This window comes from Zonotrichia albicollis, chromosome 3, assembly GCF_047830755.1.
Source record: "Zonotrichia albicollis isolate bZonAlb1 chromosome 3, bZonAlb1.hap1, whole genome shotgun sequence".
In the NCBI taxonomy this organism is placed as follows: Eukaryota; Metazoa; Chordata; class Aves; order Passeriformes; family Passerellidae; genus Zonotrichia; species Zonotrichia albicollis.
In genome coordinates, this window is record NC_133821.1 from 440,003 (window position 1) to 452,786 (window position 12,784).

At 68.8% G+C, this 12,784-nt stretch overlaps 2 protein-coding genes across 8 annotated transcripts; one reads left to right on the forward strand and one right to left on the reverse strand.

Annotated features, from left to right (window-relative positions):
• Positions 1-2,259: 2,259 nt before the first annotated feature.
• LOC141728388 (E3 ubiquitin-protein ligase RNF19B-like) lies at positions 2,260-6,342 on the reverse strand. Of its 4 annotated transcripts, none has more exons than XM_074536262.1 (8): positions 5,766-6,342; positions 5,123-5,298; positions 4,576-4,726; positions 4,094-4,248; positions 3,177-3,291; positions 2,972-3,106; positions 2,694-2,886; positions 2,260-2,566 (listed from the first exon to the last, which is right to left on the reverse strand). In XM_074536262.1, exons 1-8 carry the CDS (start codon positions 6,200-6,202, stop codon positions 2,441-2,443), a joined length of 1,488 nt encoding a protein of 495 aa, XP_074392363.1. In that variant the 5' UTR covers positions 6,203-6,342; the 3' UTR covers positions 2,260-2,440. The 4 variants fall into 4 exon arrangements, with proteins under 4 accessions (XP_074392363.1, XP_074392362.1, XP_074392365.1 ...); XM_074536261.1 differs by having other exon boundaries at positions 4,086-4,248; XM_074536264.1 differs by lacking the exon at positions 2,972-3,106.
• Positions 6,343-7,611: 1,269 nt separating this feature from the next.
• On the forward strand, positions 7,612-12,685 carry ZNF513 (zinc finger protein 513). Of its 4 annotated transcripts, none has more exons than XM_074536248.1 (3): positions 7,612-8,197; positions 10,613-11,206; positions 11,791-12,685. In XM_074536248.1, exons 1-3 carry the CDS (start codon positions 7,750-7,752, stop codon positions 12,540-12,542), a joined length of 1,794 nt encoding a protein of 597 aa, XP_074392349.1. In that variant the 5' UTR covers positions 7,612-7,749; the 3' UTR covers positions 12,543-12,685. The 4 variants fall into 4 exon arrangements, with proteins under 4 accessions (XP_074392349.1, XP_074392350.1, XP_074392351.1 ...); XM_074536249.1 differs by having other exon boundaries at positions 10,616-11,206; XM_074536250.1 differs by having other exon boundaries at positions 7,612-8,023.
• The last annotated feature ends 99 nt before the right edge of the window (positions 12,686-12,784 follow it).

Below are 12,784 nucleotides of genomic sequence, written 5' to 3' on the forward strand. Positions count from 1 at the left end.
CCCCAGAGCTGCACCTGCTGTCCAGGTGTGTCAGGAGGCAGCTCCTCCGATGCACAGCTCGGACAGGGGGGTCAGTACCTGCAGGAGCGAAGCCGTGGGCTGTGAAACCCTGATGGAAGGGTGTGGGCCATGCAGGTGGGCTCTCCCTGTGTGCCACACAGAGCCCACTGAGCACTCTGTGGTGGTGCATTGTTTCTTTCCTTGTCACACACACACAGCTGGTGCCTTTCATGTGCATTTCCCACACTTGTTCTTTCGCCCAGTCCCTCCTTTCCCCACAGCCTGGAGCTTGGAGCTGTCCCACGTGCCCCAGGACTGCAGGGAGCCAGGAGCTCTGTGGGCAGCGCAGGGGCTCCCCTGTCTGACCACCCTGGGCCCCTGTGCCGGCCAGAGCCACACTGGAGGTGACCAGGGCACCTCCCTGCCCAGCCCCAGCACCCTGTGCTCCCCTTGCCTGGTGAGCTGCCAGCACTGGGCCTGCCAGGGAGGCACAGCTCCCTGCACCCTGAGCAGCTGCAGCAAGGCAAGGCAAACACCTGCAGCTCTGAGGGCCTTTGCTGTGGCACAGGACACACCACAGAGCGTTCTGAGCAAAATCAGCATGGTAAAACAGCAACAGAGCACACAGGAAATGGTCATCGTGGTGATTAATGTGAGGTCACCACGAATCAGAGCCATTTTGGGGACTGCACAGAGACTGGAGACTGCATCACAAACCTTGATGACCAGGAACAAAGTTTAAAACCAAACCCTCTGGAGATGGATGCCTGGCAGCTGGAATGGGATGACAGCACATGGCAATTGGGGCAAACTGGTTTTAATGTCACCAAGCAAAGCTGCCTCAGCTCAGGCTCTCAGGGACTGCAGAAATAACTAATACTTCAGGGCTGCTTGTCCCTGTGACTGTTCATTCTGTTTGCTCAGAATCTGGAGTAGCCTTGAGCAGGATGTTGATAGCAGGGAGGAAGTGTGAGGTCCCTTCCCAGAGTGACCCCGAGATAAACCCAGCATCAGCAAGTGGGAGTTGTGCTGAGAACAAACCCATTTTGCAAAGGAGAAAAGGCAGCCCCATTCCAGGGGAACGTGCAAACAGCCCGAGCAGCACCTCCAGCTGCAGCACTGGGGCGTGTGAGGCTCTGAGGGGGCTCACACCGGGCTGCAGGGCCCAGCTGGACACTGCACACACCACAGCAGGCCAGGGCTGGACAATTCACTGCAGAGCCACCAGGCAGGGCGGGGAGCTGTGGCTTGGGGTGCCAGGGAAGGGTGGAAGGTGCCAGGAGAGGCAGCACCTGGGCTGGGGAGGGACAGCCTGAACTGCAGAGGCCAAGAGAGCAGCCCGGGATCAGAGGGGTGTTCATCCTGGGAAAGGGAAGATCTGTAGTGCAAGCACTGTCAAAGGCACAGCCCCATCACATGGGAGTCCCGGAGCAGCTGGAGGAGGCTGCACAGGAGGGACAGCTCACAAACCTCACCTGCTGTGGGACAGGCTGGGACACCTGGGGAAGAGAAGGACCCAGGGAGACCTGAGAGTCACAGGGCCTAAAGGGGCTCCAAGAAACATGGAGGGGCTTTGGCCAAGGGCCTGGAGGGACAGGCAAGGGGAAATGGCTTCCCACTGCCAGAGAGCAGGGTTAGATGGAATATTGGGAAGAAATCCTTCCCTAGTGAGGCCCTGGCACAGAGAAGCTGTGGCTGCCCCATCCCTGCAAGTGTTCAAGGCTAGGTTGGATGAAGCTTGGAGCAGCCTGGTCTCGTGGAAGATGTCCCTGCCCATGGCAAAGGACAGCCATGAGCTTTAAGTTCCCTGCCAACCCAAATCCTTTACTCACTCTCTGACTGCCCACCTTTGAGCAGCAAACCATTCAGGAGCAGCAAAGCATTCAGAAGCAGCAGCTTCTTTTCCCCACGATGCTGCATGGAGTCAGTGGCAAGGATCCCAGGGCCTGAGCCTATGCATCCCACCTGGCACTGGGTTCCCTTCAGCCCAAGGTGCTCCCTGCACACCGGCCTGGCTGCAGGATGGATCCCTGAGGGTACCAGAGCAGAGAGGGGAGCTGGGGGCTGCTGCCCTCCCCTAACCCTGCAGCCTGCTCTGGGGCAGATCGGCTGGTACAGGCAGGGCAGAGGCCACACAGATAACCCAGCATGGCCTGGTCACCCTTCCTCACCCAGGTCAGATGTGATGCCCCTTGTGCACACCAGTGGGCTGCCAGGGGGGAGTTTTGCCACAGGAGACAGAGCAGCTTTATTTCCTAGTGAAAAGAAAGCAGAGCAGCTTTATTTCCTAGTGGTGCCTCTGGGAAGGGTGGACAGGGCTGGTGCAGGGTGCAGCAGTGCTGGGTGCAGCTGGCACCCAGAGGGCACAGGGCCCGTGTGTGGGTCAGGACCCCCCTCAGGCCCCCATCACTCCACAGGGACACCCACGGAGCTGCCCCTGTCACTGGTGGCGCCCAGGGAGTCCCCAGAGAGGCTCTGCCCACTCAGGGCACTGCTGAGGCTCTGCTGCCGGGCAGAACGTGGCACTGCTTCCACCGACACCTCCACCTCGATGGTGACACCTTCCCTGCAGACAGACAGACAGACAGACAGACAGACATGGGCCTGAGGGCAGCGGCCCCAAGGGGAACAGCCCGTCCCTGCCCAGCACAGCTGTTTGAAGGGATGTGCCAGCCCCTCGGCACCCTGCCTACCTGTCGGAGGCGTCCTGGCCCTCGCTCAGCATGCTCCCAGCCAGGGCCACCGTGCTGGCAGACTGGCTGTCCCCCTGTGGCCGTGCCGGGCGCTGGCTGCGGCCGCTGCTGGGCAGGGACAGGGAGGCGACAGCGTCCGGAGCTCCGTCCTCGGCCGCTCTGGGGCTGGGCAGCGCCGACCACAGCTCGTTCACTGCAGACAGAGAGAACACGCCATTGCACAGCCTGCCCGCGGCACACGGGGCACAGCCCGGCCCTGCCAGCTGCCAGGCACCCACGCTTGGCCAGGTTGTCCAGCTCCACCACGCCCAGGTCGCCGGGGGCGCGGCCGCCCCTGCAGCCCCAGCGGCTCCGGCACAGCGACAGCACCACGGTCCCGTACACGTAGGTGAGCACCAGGGGCACGCCGACACCTGCAGGGGCACCCAGGGTCACTGCCAGCCCCAGACGTGCCCTCGGTGCCACCCAGCCCTCGGCACTCACCCACAGTGAGAGCTGTGATGATGGGGGACACAAAGAGGGACAGGAGGACGCTGCTGGTGACAGAGAGGCACTGCTGGCACCCGGATAGGCTGCTCCGCCGGCTCTGGCCCAGCACCTCGGGGACAAACACAACGGTGAAGGCTCTGCAGGGGCCTCGGCACAGCCCCAGGGACACAGACAGGGGACAGCCCGGCAGAGCTTCAGCCACAGGCACCCAGACACCCTCCCTGTCCCCAGGGACAGTGCCACCAAGCACTGCCACCACAGCACTGCCACCACAACATTGCCACCACAACACTGCCACCACAGCACTGCCATCCCAGCACTGCCCCCACAGCATTGCCCCACAGCATTGCCACCCCACAGCACTGCCACCACAGGAACAGTGCCACCTCAGGGACAGTGCCACCACAGCACTGCCATCCCAGCACGGCCCCACAGCACTGCCACCACAGGGACAGTGCCACCAAGCACTGCCACCACAGCACTGCCACCACAGCATTGCCCCACAGCATTGCCACCCCACAGCACTGCCACCACAGGGACAGTGCCACCAAGCACTGCCACCACAGCACAGGTGTCCCTGGAGAGCCCCCCTAGGACCCCTCCTCCTTTCCCCCACCCTGACCCCACTCCCCAGGCTGGGCACACCTGCACTGGCAGGGGCTGCTGGGGGCAGCAGGAGGTCCTGGCAAGGCAGGACTGGGCAGTCGGGGTGGCACAGGGATGTGCTGTGGGTGGGCAGTCGGGGTGGCACAGGGATGTGCTGAGGGTACTCAGGGTGGCACAGGGATGTGCTGAGGGCAGTCAGGGTGGCACAGGGATGTGCTGTGAGCAGCAAGGAGCACTGCAGGCCAAGAGCCACGGGCTCCCAGGCTCAGCAGGGAGCAGGACCACAGCTGCCAGTACCTTCCTACCCATGTAGATGGGGATCCCAATGGTGATGACAGGGACAGCAACGCCTGCAGCAAGGGAGATGACCATGGGCGCTCCCAGCACCATGCCCAGCTGCCACAGAATCCTGCGGGTCCGGGACCACGGCCTCTTCCCCCAGAAGGTGCAGCCAGAGGGGCTGTGGGCACAGAGCCAAGGTGGCAGCAGAGGCCAGCACAGCCTGGCCCCATGTCAGAGACACCCACGAGCCCACCTGAGAGCAGGCAGCCAGAATCCCCAACCCCGAGCTCCAGCTGCCTCCCATGGGCTGCCAGCAGCAGCCCCAGCCCTGCCAGAGCCAGCAGCACAGAGCACCCTGCTCCCCTGGCTAACCCCAAACCTGGGGCAGGGCCTGCCTGCCCCCATGCCAGCTCCCCATCCTGTCAGAGCCCCCAGCCTCGGCCAGGGCAGTCCCACAGAGCCCCAGCTCCTGTCAGAGCCCCCAGCCCCAAGGCCCCACACTGACCTCAGGAAGTGCACATCAGAGATCTCCTGCAGGCAGAGCCAGCAGAAGAGGCAGCCACACACGGTGCAGTTCATGCGGTTGCAGCTGCCATCGTTGATCTTCATGATGAAGGCGCTGCAGCGAGGACAGACCTTGATGTCCTCGGCCTCAGCTGGGGGGAGACAAGATGGGATGGGGGAGCAGGACAGAGCAGTGTGCATCCATGCCAGCCTGTCCAGTGTGCATCCATGCCAGCCTGTCCCTGTGTGCACCCATCCCAGCCTGTCCCTGTCCCTGTGTGCATCCATGCCAGCCTTCCCCACCCCATAAGAACCATGGGGGGAGCCGAGGGCCCTCTGCACACCCCGGGCCAAGTGGCACAGGGGCTGTGAGATGCAGCAGAGGGAGCTCTGGCTGGATCCTGGCTGGAGCAGCCCCCCAGGCAGCAGGCACAGGGGCACAGAGACACAGGGCACAGGGGCACAGAGAGGCACAGAGAGGCACAGGGGCACAGGGCTGTGCCAAGCCCCAGCCCCACAGCTCCCACCCCTGCCCAGGTTTGCCTCACCGTGGGCGGGCTCCTCGGGCTGTGCTGAGGGCGTGGCCAGGCCGGGGGTCGGTGGAGCGCAGGGACCCTCGGGGTGCCAGGGCTGCCGGCAGTGGTAGCAGAACTCGGTGCCACAGCCCTCGCGGGCGCAGGTGAGGCGGGGACACTCGGCACAGCCATGGGCGAGGACGGCGTAGCTGTGGGGAGAGGGCAGCAGCTGGGGCTGGGCACAGCAGGGCACCCCTGCCCACACAGCCAGGCCAGGCCGTGCCAGCCCTGGTCCTGCACTGACCTGGAGCCACAGCCCTGGCCCAGGAGAGCTGGGACCCAACCTGAGCTGGGACCCACCCCTGTCCAGCAGCCCTGGGGCTCACAGAGTACCCAGCACAGCCAAGGGCACTGGCCCTGGCAGACAGAGCTGCACAGCCAAGGAGACAAGAGCTGCACAGGCTCTACAGCCAGACCAGGACTGGACACCTCCCTGGGCACAGCGGGCCCAAGGCAGGACACAGCGATGGGAGCCCGGCCTGGGAAGGGCTCAGGGGGCACGGGCACAGCCTGCTGCTGCTGCTGCTGCTGCAGGAGGGGCTCACAGGACACGGGCACAGCCTGCTGCTGCTGCTGCTGCTGCTGCCGCCCCGCATTCCCGCCCGGGCCGCGGTACCTGCAGTCAGGGGCAGGGCACCAGCGGGTGCCGGGGTCCGCCACCAGCAGCCGCCGCAGCAGGAACTCCTCGTACTTGTCGCGGAGGGCGGGCTCGGGGAGCAGCCGGTGCACGTCGTGGGGCGGGATGGCGGCGGGGCAGTGCGGGCAGGCCACGGGCACGCGGCTCTCGGTGACGGCCAGGCGCAGGTACTGCTGCAGGCAGCCGCGGCAGGAGCGGTGCGAGCAGCAGCCCAGCGCGGGGAACGCCTCGGGGGGCTGCGGCAGCAGGCACAGCGGGCACTCCTGCAGCGCCTCGCCCAGGGCCAGCGCCACGCGCGGCTCCGCGGGCTCCGGTGGCTCCGGTTCCGGCGGTGTCTCCCCCGCGGCGGGCCGAGGCTTCCTCCTGAAGCAGCCCAGGAGGCGGCGGGGCCCGGGCACACGCGTGGGCTGCTCCATGGCGCCCCGGGGCGCTGCCGTGAGCTACCGAGGGCAGCGGGGAGCAGCTGGCCCGGCTGCGGCCCCCATGGCCCGGCTCCTAGCCGGCCTCAGGGCGGGCGGTAACGGAGCCATCCCCGGGGACAGGGGCAGGCGGTGCCGCTCGGTCTGCGGAGAGCAGAGAGAGAGAACTGAGAGCCGGCCTGTGCCGGGACAGCGTCCGTGCCCTGGGACAGCCCCTGAGAGCCAGTCTGTGTCTAGAACAACCCCCGAGCCTGTTCTGCCCCATCCTGCCTCCTTCAGCTCCACGTTACGGATCCAGGACCACAGAGGTCCCAAACCCCCAGTGTGGGGAAGAGAGCGGCAACAGCGGCACGGCCAGCCCAGGCCTGTCCCAGTGTGCATCCATCCCAGCCTGTCCCAGGCCTGTCCCTGCCCCAGTGCGCATCCAGGGTGACAGGGCAGGGTGACACTCACACCCAGCCCCTCCCCAGGGTGACACAAGGCTAAAGCTCCTTTCACTGCAGGGACCCCAGACCCAGCTCATTCAGTGCCCAGGAGCCAGGCGATTCCTGCAGCGGGGTCAATCTGTCCGTTTCCCTCGCTTAGAGCTCACCAATCAATGGCCACAGCACACCCTGTCCCCGTGGTCCCTCCCTCTGTCCCCCCAGAGCTGCCCCCTGCCCTCCTGCACTGCCACAGCCCACGGAGCTCTCCCGTGCCAGGGGCAGCACCAGCGACACTCGGGTGAGGCTGGGGAGCCCCAGCACAGCTGCTCTGCTGGGCCGGGCACGGGGGCTCTGCGTCCCACAGGGGACACGGCAATCCCCGGGGGACACGGCAATCCCCGGGGAGAGGCCAGAGGCAGCCGGGCAGCGGGGAATTTCCGCGGTGACCGGGGATGGGCACACGGCCCGGGCCGTACCTGTCAGCGGGGAATCATCGCCGGCAGCACGGCACCGCCACGGCTCCCCCGGGACGGCCCAGCCCGGCACCCGCAGCGCCCGCGGCACCTGCGGAGGGACAGCGGCGATCCGTGACGGGCCCGAGCGCCGCTCACGCAGCCCGGACACGGAGCGGAGCCACCGGGAGAGCCCCGCGAGGGAGCGGGTGGGGACGGCACAGCCCGGGGACACGGCCGGGCTGCACCGGCCACCTGCGGGCCCGGCCGCGCAGCGGCGGTACCGGCCAGAGCCCGGCGGGACGGTCGGGCAGCGGCGCTCGGGCCCAGCCCCGGGTGTGCCCGGTGTGACCGCGCGGGGACACCGGCGGGGACACCGGCGGGGACTCACCGGGGCCTGCCCTCCGCGCCGCTGCTCGGCGGGGCCGGACCCAGAGGGCACCGGGGGAAGAGCCGCAGCCACCCCTGACGGGGCACAGAGACCGGTAGCGACCGGCAGCGGCCCCGGTGCCGCCGGTGCCACCGCCTCCCGCCGGCCGGAAGGGGCGGAGCCGCTGCTGTCCCGCCCCGCCCGAGCCCCGGGCGCTGCCCGCCTGTCCCGAGCGCCGTGCTCGGTCCCGTCCCGTTCCGGCCGCACGCCCCCGCCGGGCCCGGGCCCGCTCCGTTCATGCCGCGGCCGCGGGAGGGCGGGGCCGGGGGCGGGGCCGCCTCTGCGCACGCGCCCGCCCCGCTTCCGGGTCGCGCGGGCGCTTCCGGGCCAGCCCCCGCGCGCCCGGGGGAAGCGGAAGCGGAAGTGTCCGGTCGAGGCGGGGCGGCGGCGGCCGCCCCGGGCTGGCGGGGGCGGCTGGCGGGCCGCGGGCGGGCGGGCGGCGGGGCCGGGCCGGCGCCGGGGCCCGCCACGATGCCCCGGCGGAAGCAGAGCCACCCGCAGCCGGTGAAGGGTGAGTGCGCGGCGGGCCCGGGGGGCGGCGGCGGCGGCCCGGCGGGGACCCGCGGCGCTCGGAGCGCTGCAGCGGACGCCGAGGATGGCACCGAGGAGACGGCAAGAGCGGCGGTGGTGCTGCCCGGGGACCTGCTGCTGGGCCGTGGCCCGGCCTCCGAGAAGGGACCGCCAGGTGCGTGCGGCCCCGCGGGGACGCCGCCCCTCTCCGGCAGCCCCGCCGGCGGCGACGCGGCCCGGCCGGGCCGTACCGGGCCCGCGCTCGGCGCATCCGGCCGGGCCCGCCCTGCCACGGGCCCGCCCGGCTCGGGCTCCGGCCGAGCTTCCTCTCGCGGGGGAGGCCCGGCCCCCGACGGGGCCCCGGGGTGGGTTCCGCCCGCCCGGCATCGACCCGGGGCACCGATCCCCGAACGCCCCTTCCCGCCGGGGGGCCGCGCCCCGCGGCCGGGCTCATCCCAGAGCCAACGCAGCGCTCAGCCCCGGGTCCCGTTCCACCGCGGTCCCGTTCCACCGCTCCCCTCGGCGCTGCGGGCCGAACCGAGCGCGCTCAGCCCCGGTGCCGCGGGCAGCGCCTGTCCCGCCGCGGCTGCCGAGCCTGGGTCAGCCCCGGCCGAGGCAGCCGGAGCAGCGAGCGCTGCTCAGCTCCGGGAGCTGCCCGCGGGACTGGCGGGAGGCGCTCCCCGCCCCGGGCACCGCGGGAACGGAAGGGCCAGAGAGGAGGGCACGGACTGTCCGGCCCCGTGCCCGTCCCCCGCTGCCCCCGGGGCCGTGCCCTGCTCCGTGTGCTCGCCTGTGCCGTGCCCTGCTCTGGCACCGAGGGATGGATGGGGCTGCTCGAGGGCTCTGCTTCCCTGCCCCGGAACGGCTGCTGGGAGCCTGCCGGGGGTCTGGGGGCACATTCCGCTGGGAATTCCTGTCCTTCCCAAATTCTACAATACCTGTCTTCCCCTAAATTCCACCGGGAATTCCTGTCCTTCCCAAATTCTACATTACCTGTCTTCCCTAAATTCCACCGGGAATTCCTGTCTTTCCCAAATTCCACCAGAAATACCTGTCCTTCCCAAATTCCACCGGGAATTTCTCTCATTCCCAAATTCCACCAGCAATTCCTGCCCTCCCGTTCAGCCCCAGCCCGGGAGCAGGATCAGGAGCTCAGCCCACTGACCCAGGCAGGACAGACACGCTGTGCCATGTGGGCACTGATGGCCCTTTAGGGGATGGTGCTCTGGGGATGCTGGGGCACTGCTGGCCTGAGGGGACAGGGGTTCCCTTGGTGTGCCTGGGGCTCAGCTGAGGAGAAAGGGGCTCCCTTGGCAGAGGGCTTGGGGCAGGGTCAGGAGCTCCCTCGTAAGGGCCAGGCCTTGGCAGGATGCCCTTTTCTGGTGTCTGTGATTCCAGCAGTGCTCGTGGGAGAGGCTGCAGGGGCTGCCCTGTCCCACAGCACAGGTCAGCCTCATCAGCTGGACAGAGCCCGGGTGGCAGCAGACAGGGGACAGTCCAGGGGCGTCCCAGGAGGGTGGGCAGCTGCTGAGCCTGACTGGGGTGCAGGGCAGGCACAGAACAGGGCCAGCAGGGCACAGCTCTCAGCTGGTCCTGGTGAGCTGCCCTGGCACAGAACAGGGCCAGCAGGGCACAGCACTCAGCTGGTCCTGGTGAGCTGCCCTGGTACAGAATGGGGCCAGCAGGGCACAGCTCTCAGCTGGTCCTGGTGAGCTGCCCCTGCAGCCCCAAGCACCAGCCTGGGGCACTTGTGGAGCCCAGGGGCTGCAGCAGGCTGAGTCTGTGCCTTTGAGAGCCTGGCACAGCCTTCCCTGCTGCCACTGGACAGTGGCTCTGTGGGGGCAGGGGAATGTTTCCTGCAGGGTAGAAAGGGCTGGTGTTGGAGCTCCCTGTGCCAGCCATGCCAGTGTGACCAGCTGCCACCCCGGGGCTGGGGCAGTGCCACAGTGAGAGGGGCACAGAGCAGCTTTAAGGGCACCCCTTTCTCCAGCCTGGGCCGGGCTGTGCCCACCACCCTCTGCCCCCCAGGCCCAGCAGTGCCAGTGTGGATGATGGACCCAGCTGTCCTCCCACCCTTGCTGGTGCCGGGGTCCTGCCCAGCCATGCACAAATGTCAGGGTTTCCCGAGACACCCAGAGCAGGCCTCAGCAGGGCGTTGGGGCAGCCTGTGGCTGTGGGGCTCCTCCTGGGTGGCACGGGGGGCGCAGGCACAGGGGCGGTGCCCTGGGGTGGCACAGGCACAGGGGCAGTGCCCGGGGGGGTGCAGGGGCACAGGGGCAGTGCCCTGGTGTGGCACGGGGGGTGCAGGCACAGGGGCAGTGCCCCGGGGTGGCACAGGGGGCGCAGGCAGAGGGGCAGTGCCCCGGGGTGGCACAGGGGCAGTGCCCCGGGGTGGCACAGGCACAGGGGCAGTGCCCAGGGGGGTGCAGGGGCACAGGGGCAGTGCCCCGGGGTGGCACAGGCACAGGGGCAGTGCCCCAGTGGATGCAGGCACAGGGGCAGTGCCCTGGTGTGGCACAGGGGGTGCAGGCACAGGGGCAGTGCCCCGGCCAGCCCGGCTGACGCCGCCCCGTGCCCGCGGTGTTCTCAGCAGACACCCTGGTGGGGAAGATCGCTATCCCAGCGTACGCCCTGAGCGACGACGACTGCTCGTCCGGGTACCAGCAGCTGAGCGTGGAGAGCGACCCCGAGGAGGGCGGCGAGCCGGGCCCCGCGGCGCTGCCCTGCCGCCAGTGCGGGCTGCAGCTGGCTGCCAGCCTGGGCCAGAGCTGCCTGCAGTGCGCCGGCGCCGAGGGCGGCCGCAGCCAGCGCATCGTCTACTCCTGCCAGCTCTGCCCCTTCGCCTCGCACTACTCCAGCCACCTCAAGCGCCACATGAAGACACACAACGGGGAGAAGCCCTTCGCCTGCCCGCAGTGCGCCTACGCCTCCGCCCAGCTGGTGAACCTGACGCGGCACCTGCGCACGCACACCGGCGAGAAGCCGTACCGCTGCACGGGCTGCAGCTTCGCCTGCAGCAGCCTGGGCAACCTCAAACGCCACGAGCGCGTCCACAGCCAGGACAAGCCCTTCCAGTGCGCCGCCTGCGACTACCGCTGCAACCAGAGCCGCAACCTGAAGCGGCACATGCTCAGCCACCGCCTGCCCGAGGGCGAGGGGCCGCACCGGCGGGACAAGGACCCAGGTAAAGGTGGGAGGGTGTGGGGATGTGGGGAGAGCTACCGTGGGGGGCTCTGGGGCTGGTGCAGGGCTCGGATCCTGCCACTGACCCTAAGTCATGTTACTGCCAGGCTCACCGGGGCACTGGGGCTCGTCACTGAGCCAGTCCTCGCTGGCACTGGGGTTCACAGCCAGTCCTCGCTGGCACTGGGGCTCACAGCCAGTCGTCGCTGGCACTGGGACTCACAGCCAGTCCTCACTGGCACTGGGGCTCACAGCCAGTCGTCGCTGGCACTGGGGCTCACAGAGCCAGTCCTCGCTGGCACTGGGACTCACAGCCAGTCCTCGCTGGCACTGGGGCTCACAGCCAGTCCTCGCTGGCACTGGGGCTCACAGAGCCAATCCTCGCTGGCACTGGGGCCCGTCACAGAGCCAGTCCTCGCTGGCACTGGGGCTCATAGAGCCAGTCCTCGCTGGCACTGGGGCTCACAGAGCCAGTCCTCGCTGGCACTGGGGCTCACAGCCAGTCCTCGCTGGCACTGGGGCTCACAGCCAGTCCTCGCTGGCACTGTGCCGCCCAGCTCACAGCCCCGTCTCTTTGTCCCGCAGAGCCGCTGCTGCCAGAGCTGAGCCTGCACGTGGGCAGCGGCAGCGGCCCCTTCCTGCCCGGCTGTGCCCGGCTGCGGGGCGAGGAGGCGGCCGCGCTGCCCGAGCTGCTCTTCCCCTTCACGTGCCGCATGTGCGGGCTGGTGCTGGACGACGGCTTCGCGCAGGACGAGGGCCTGGCCGAGCAGGTGTGCGGGCGCTGCAGCCTGGCGGTGCTGGGCACCGAGCCGGGTGCCAGCCCCCGCAAGGGCGCCGGGGACAAGGGCTTCGCCTGCAGCCTGTGCCCCTTCGTCACGCACTACCCCAACCACCTGGCGCGGCACATGAAGACGCACAGCGGGGAGAAGCCCTTCGCCTGCCCGCTCTGCCCCTACGCCTCCGCGCACCTGGACAACCTGAAGCGGCACCAGCGCGTGCACACGGGCGAGAAGCCCTACAAGTGCCAGCTCTGCGACTACGCCTGCGGCAACCTGGCCAACCTCAAGCGTCACGGGCGCATCCACTCAGGCGACAAGCCCTTCCAGTGCAGCCTCTGCAGCTACAGCTGCAACCAGAGCATGAACCTGAAGCGGCACATGCTGCGGCACACGGGCGAGAAGCCCTTCCAGTGCCGGGACTGCTCCTACACCACCGGGCACTGGGACAACTACAAGCGCCACCAGAAGATCCACGGCCACACGGCCGAGAGCTGGGTGAACCCGCGCAATGCCAAAGCCCTCCTGGCCCCCCCAGCCGTGGGCACGGCCCTGCCCTGAGACAGCACTTAGCCCGGCGGGGGCCTGGGGTGCCTGCCCTCCCTGGGGGAGGGAGGACAGGCGGGCACCCCCAGGGGGCTCAGCGCTGCCTTGCAGCAGGCCCAGAGGCACGCTGGGGCCTCGGCAGCCCTGTCCTGCCTGGGCAGGGGGAAGTGACGACCGGCGGCTCTGAGCCCTGCCCGTGTGGCAGCACGGCCATGTCCCCAGCCACCCCAGCTGCCTGATTCTGCCTGCCGGAGCCT

Excerpts from the sequence above, each read along its gene's own strand:
- LOC141728388 (XM_074536261.1), bottom strand. The coding sequence starts at position 6,202 with ATGGAGCAGCCCACGCGTGTGCCCGGGCCCCGCCGCCTCCTGGGCTGC. Across the intron at positions 4,727-5,122 it reads GCCCGAGGAGCCCGCCCACG|CTGAGGCCGAGGACATCAAG; the intron begins GTGAGGCAAACC and ends GTCTCCCCCCAG. Across the intron at positions 3,292-4,085 it reads CCATCTACATGGGTAGGAAG|GTGCTGGGCCAGAGCCGGCG; the intron begins GTACTGGCAGCT and ends TTTGTCCCCGAG.
- ZNF513 (XM_074536248.1), top strand. The coding sequence starts at position 7,750 with ATGCCGCGGCCGCGGGAGGGCGGGGCCGGGGGCGGGGCCGCCTCTGCG. Across the intron at positions 8,198-10,612 it reads CTCCGAGAAGGGACCGCCAG|CAGACACCCTGGTGGGGAAG; the intron begins GTGCGTGCGGCC and ends CGGTGTTCTCAG. Across the intron at positions 11,207-11,790 it reads CCGGCGGGACAAGGACCCAG|AGCCGCTGCTGCCAGAGCTG; the intron begins GTAAAGGTGGGA and ends TTTGTCCCGCAG.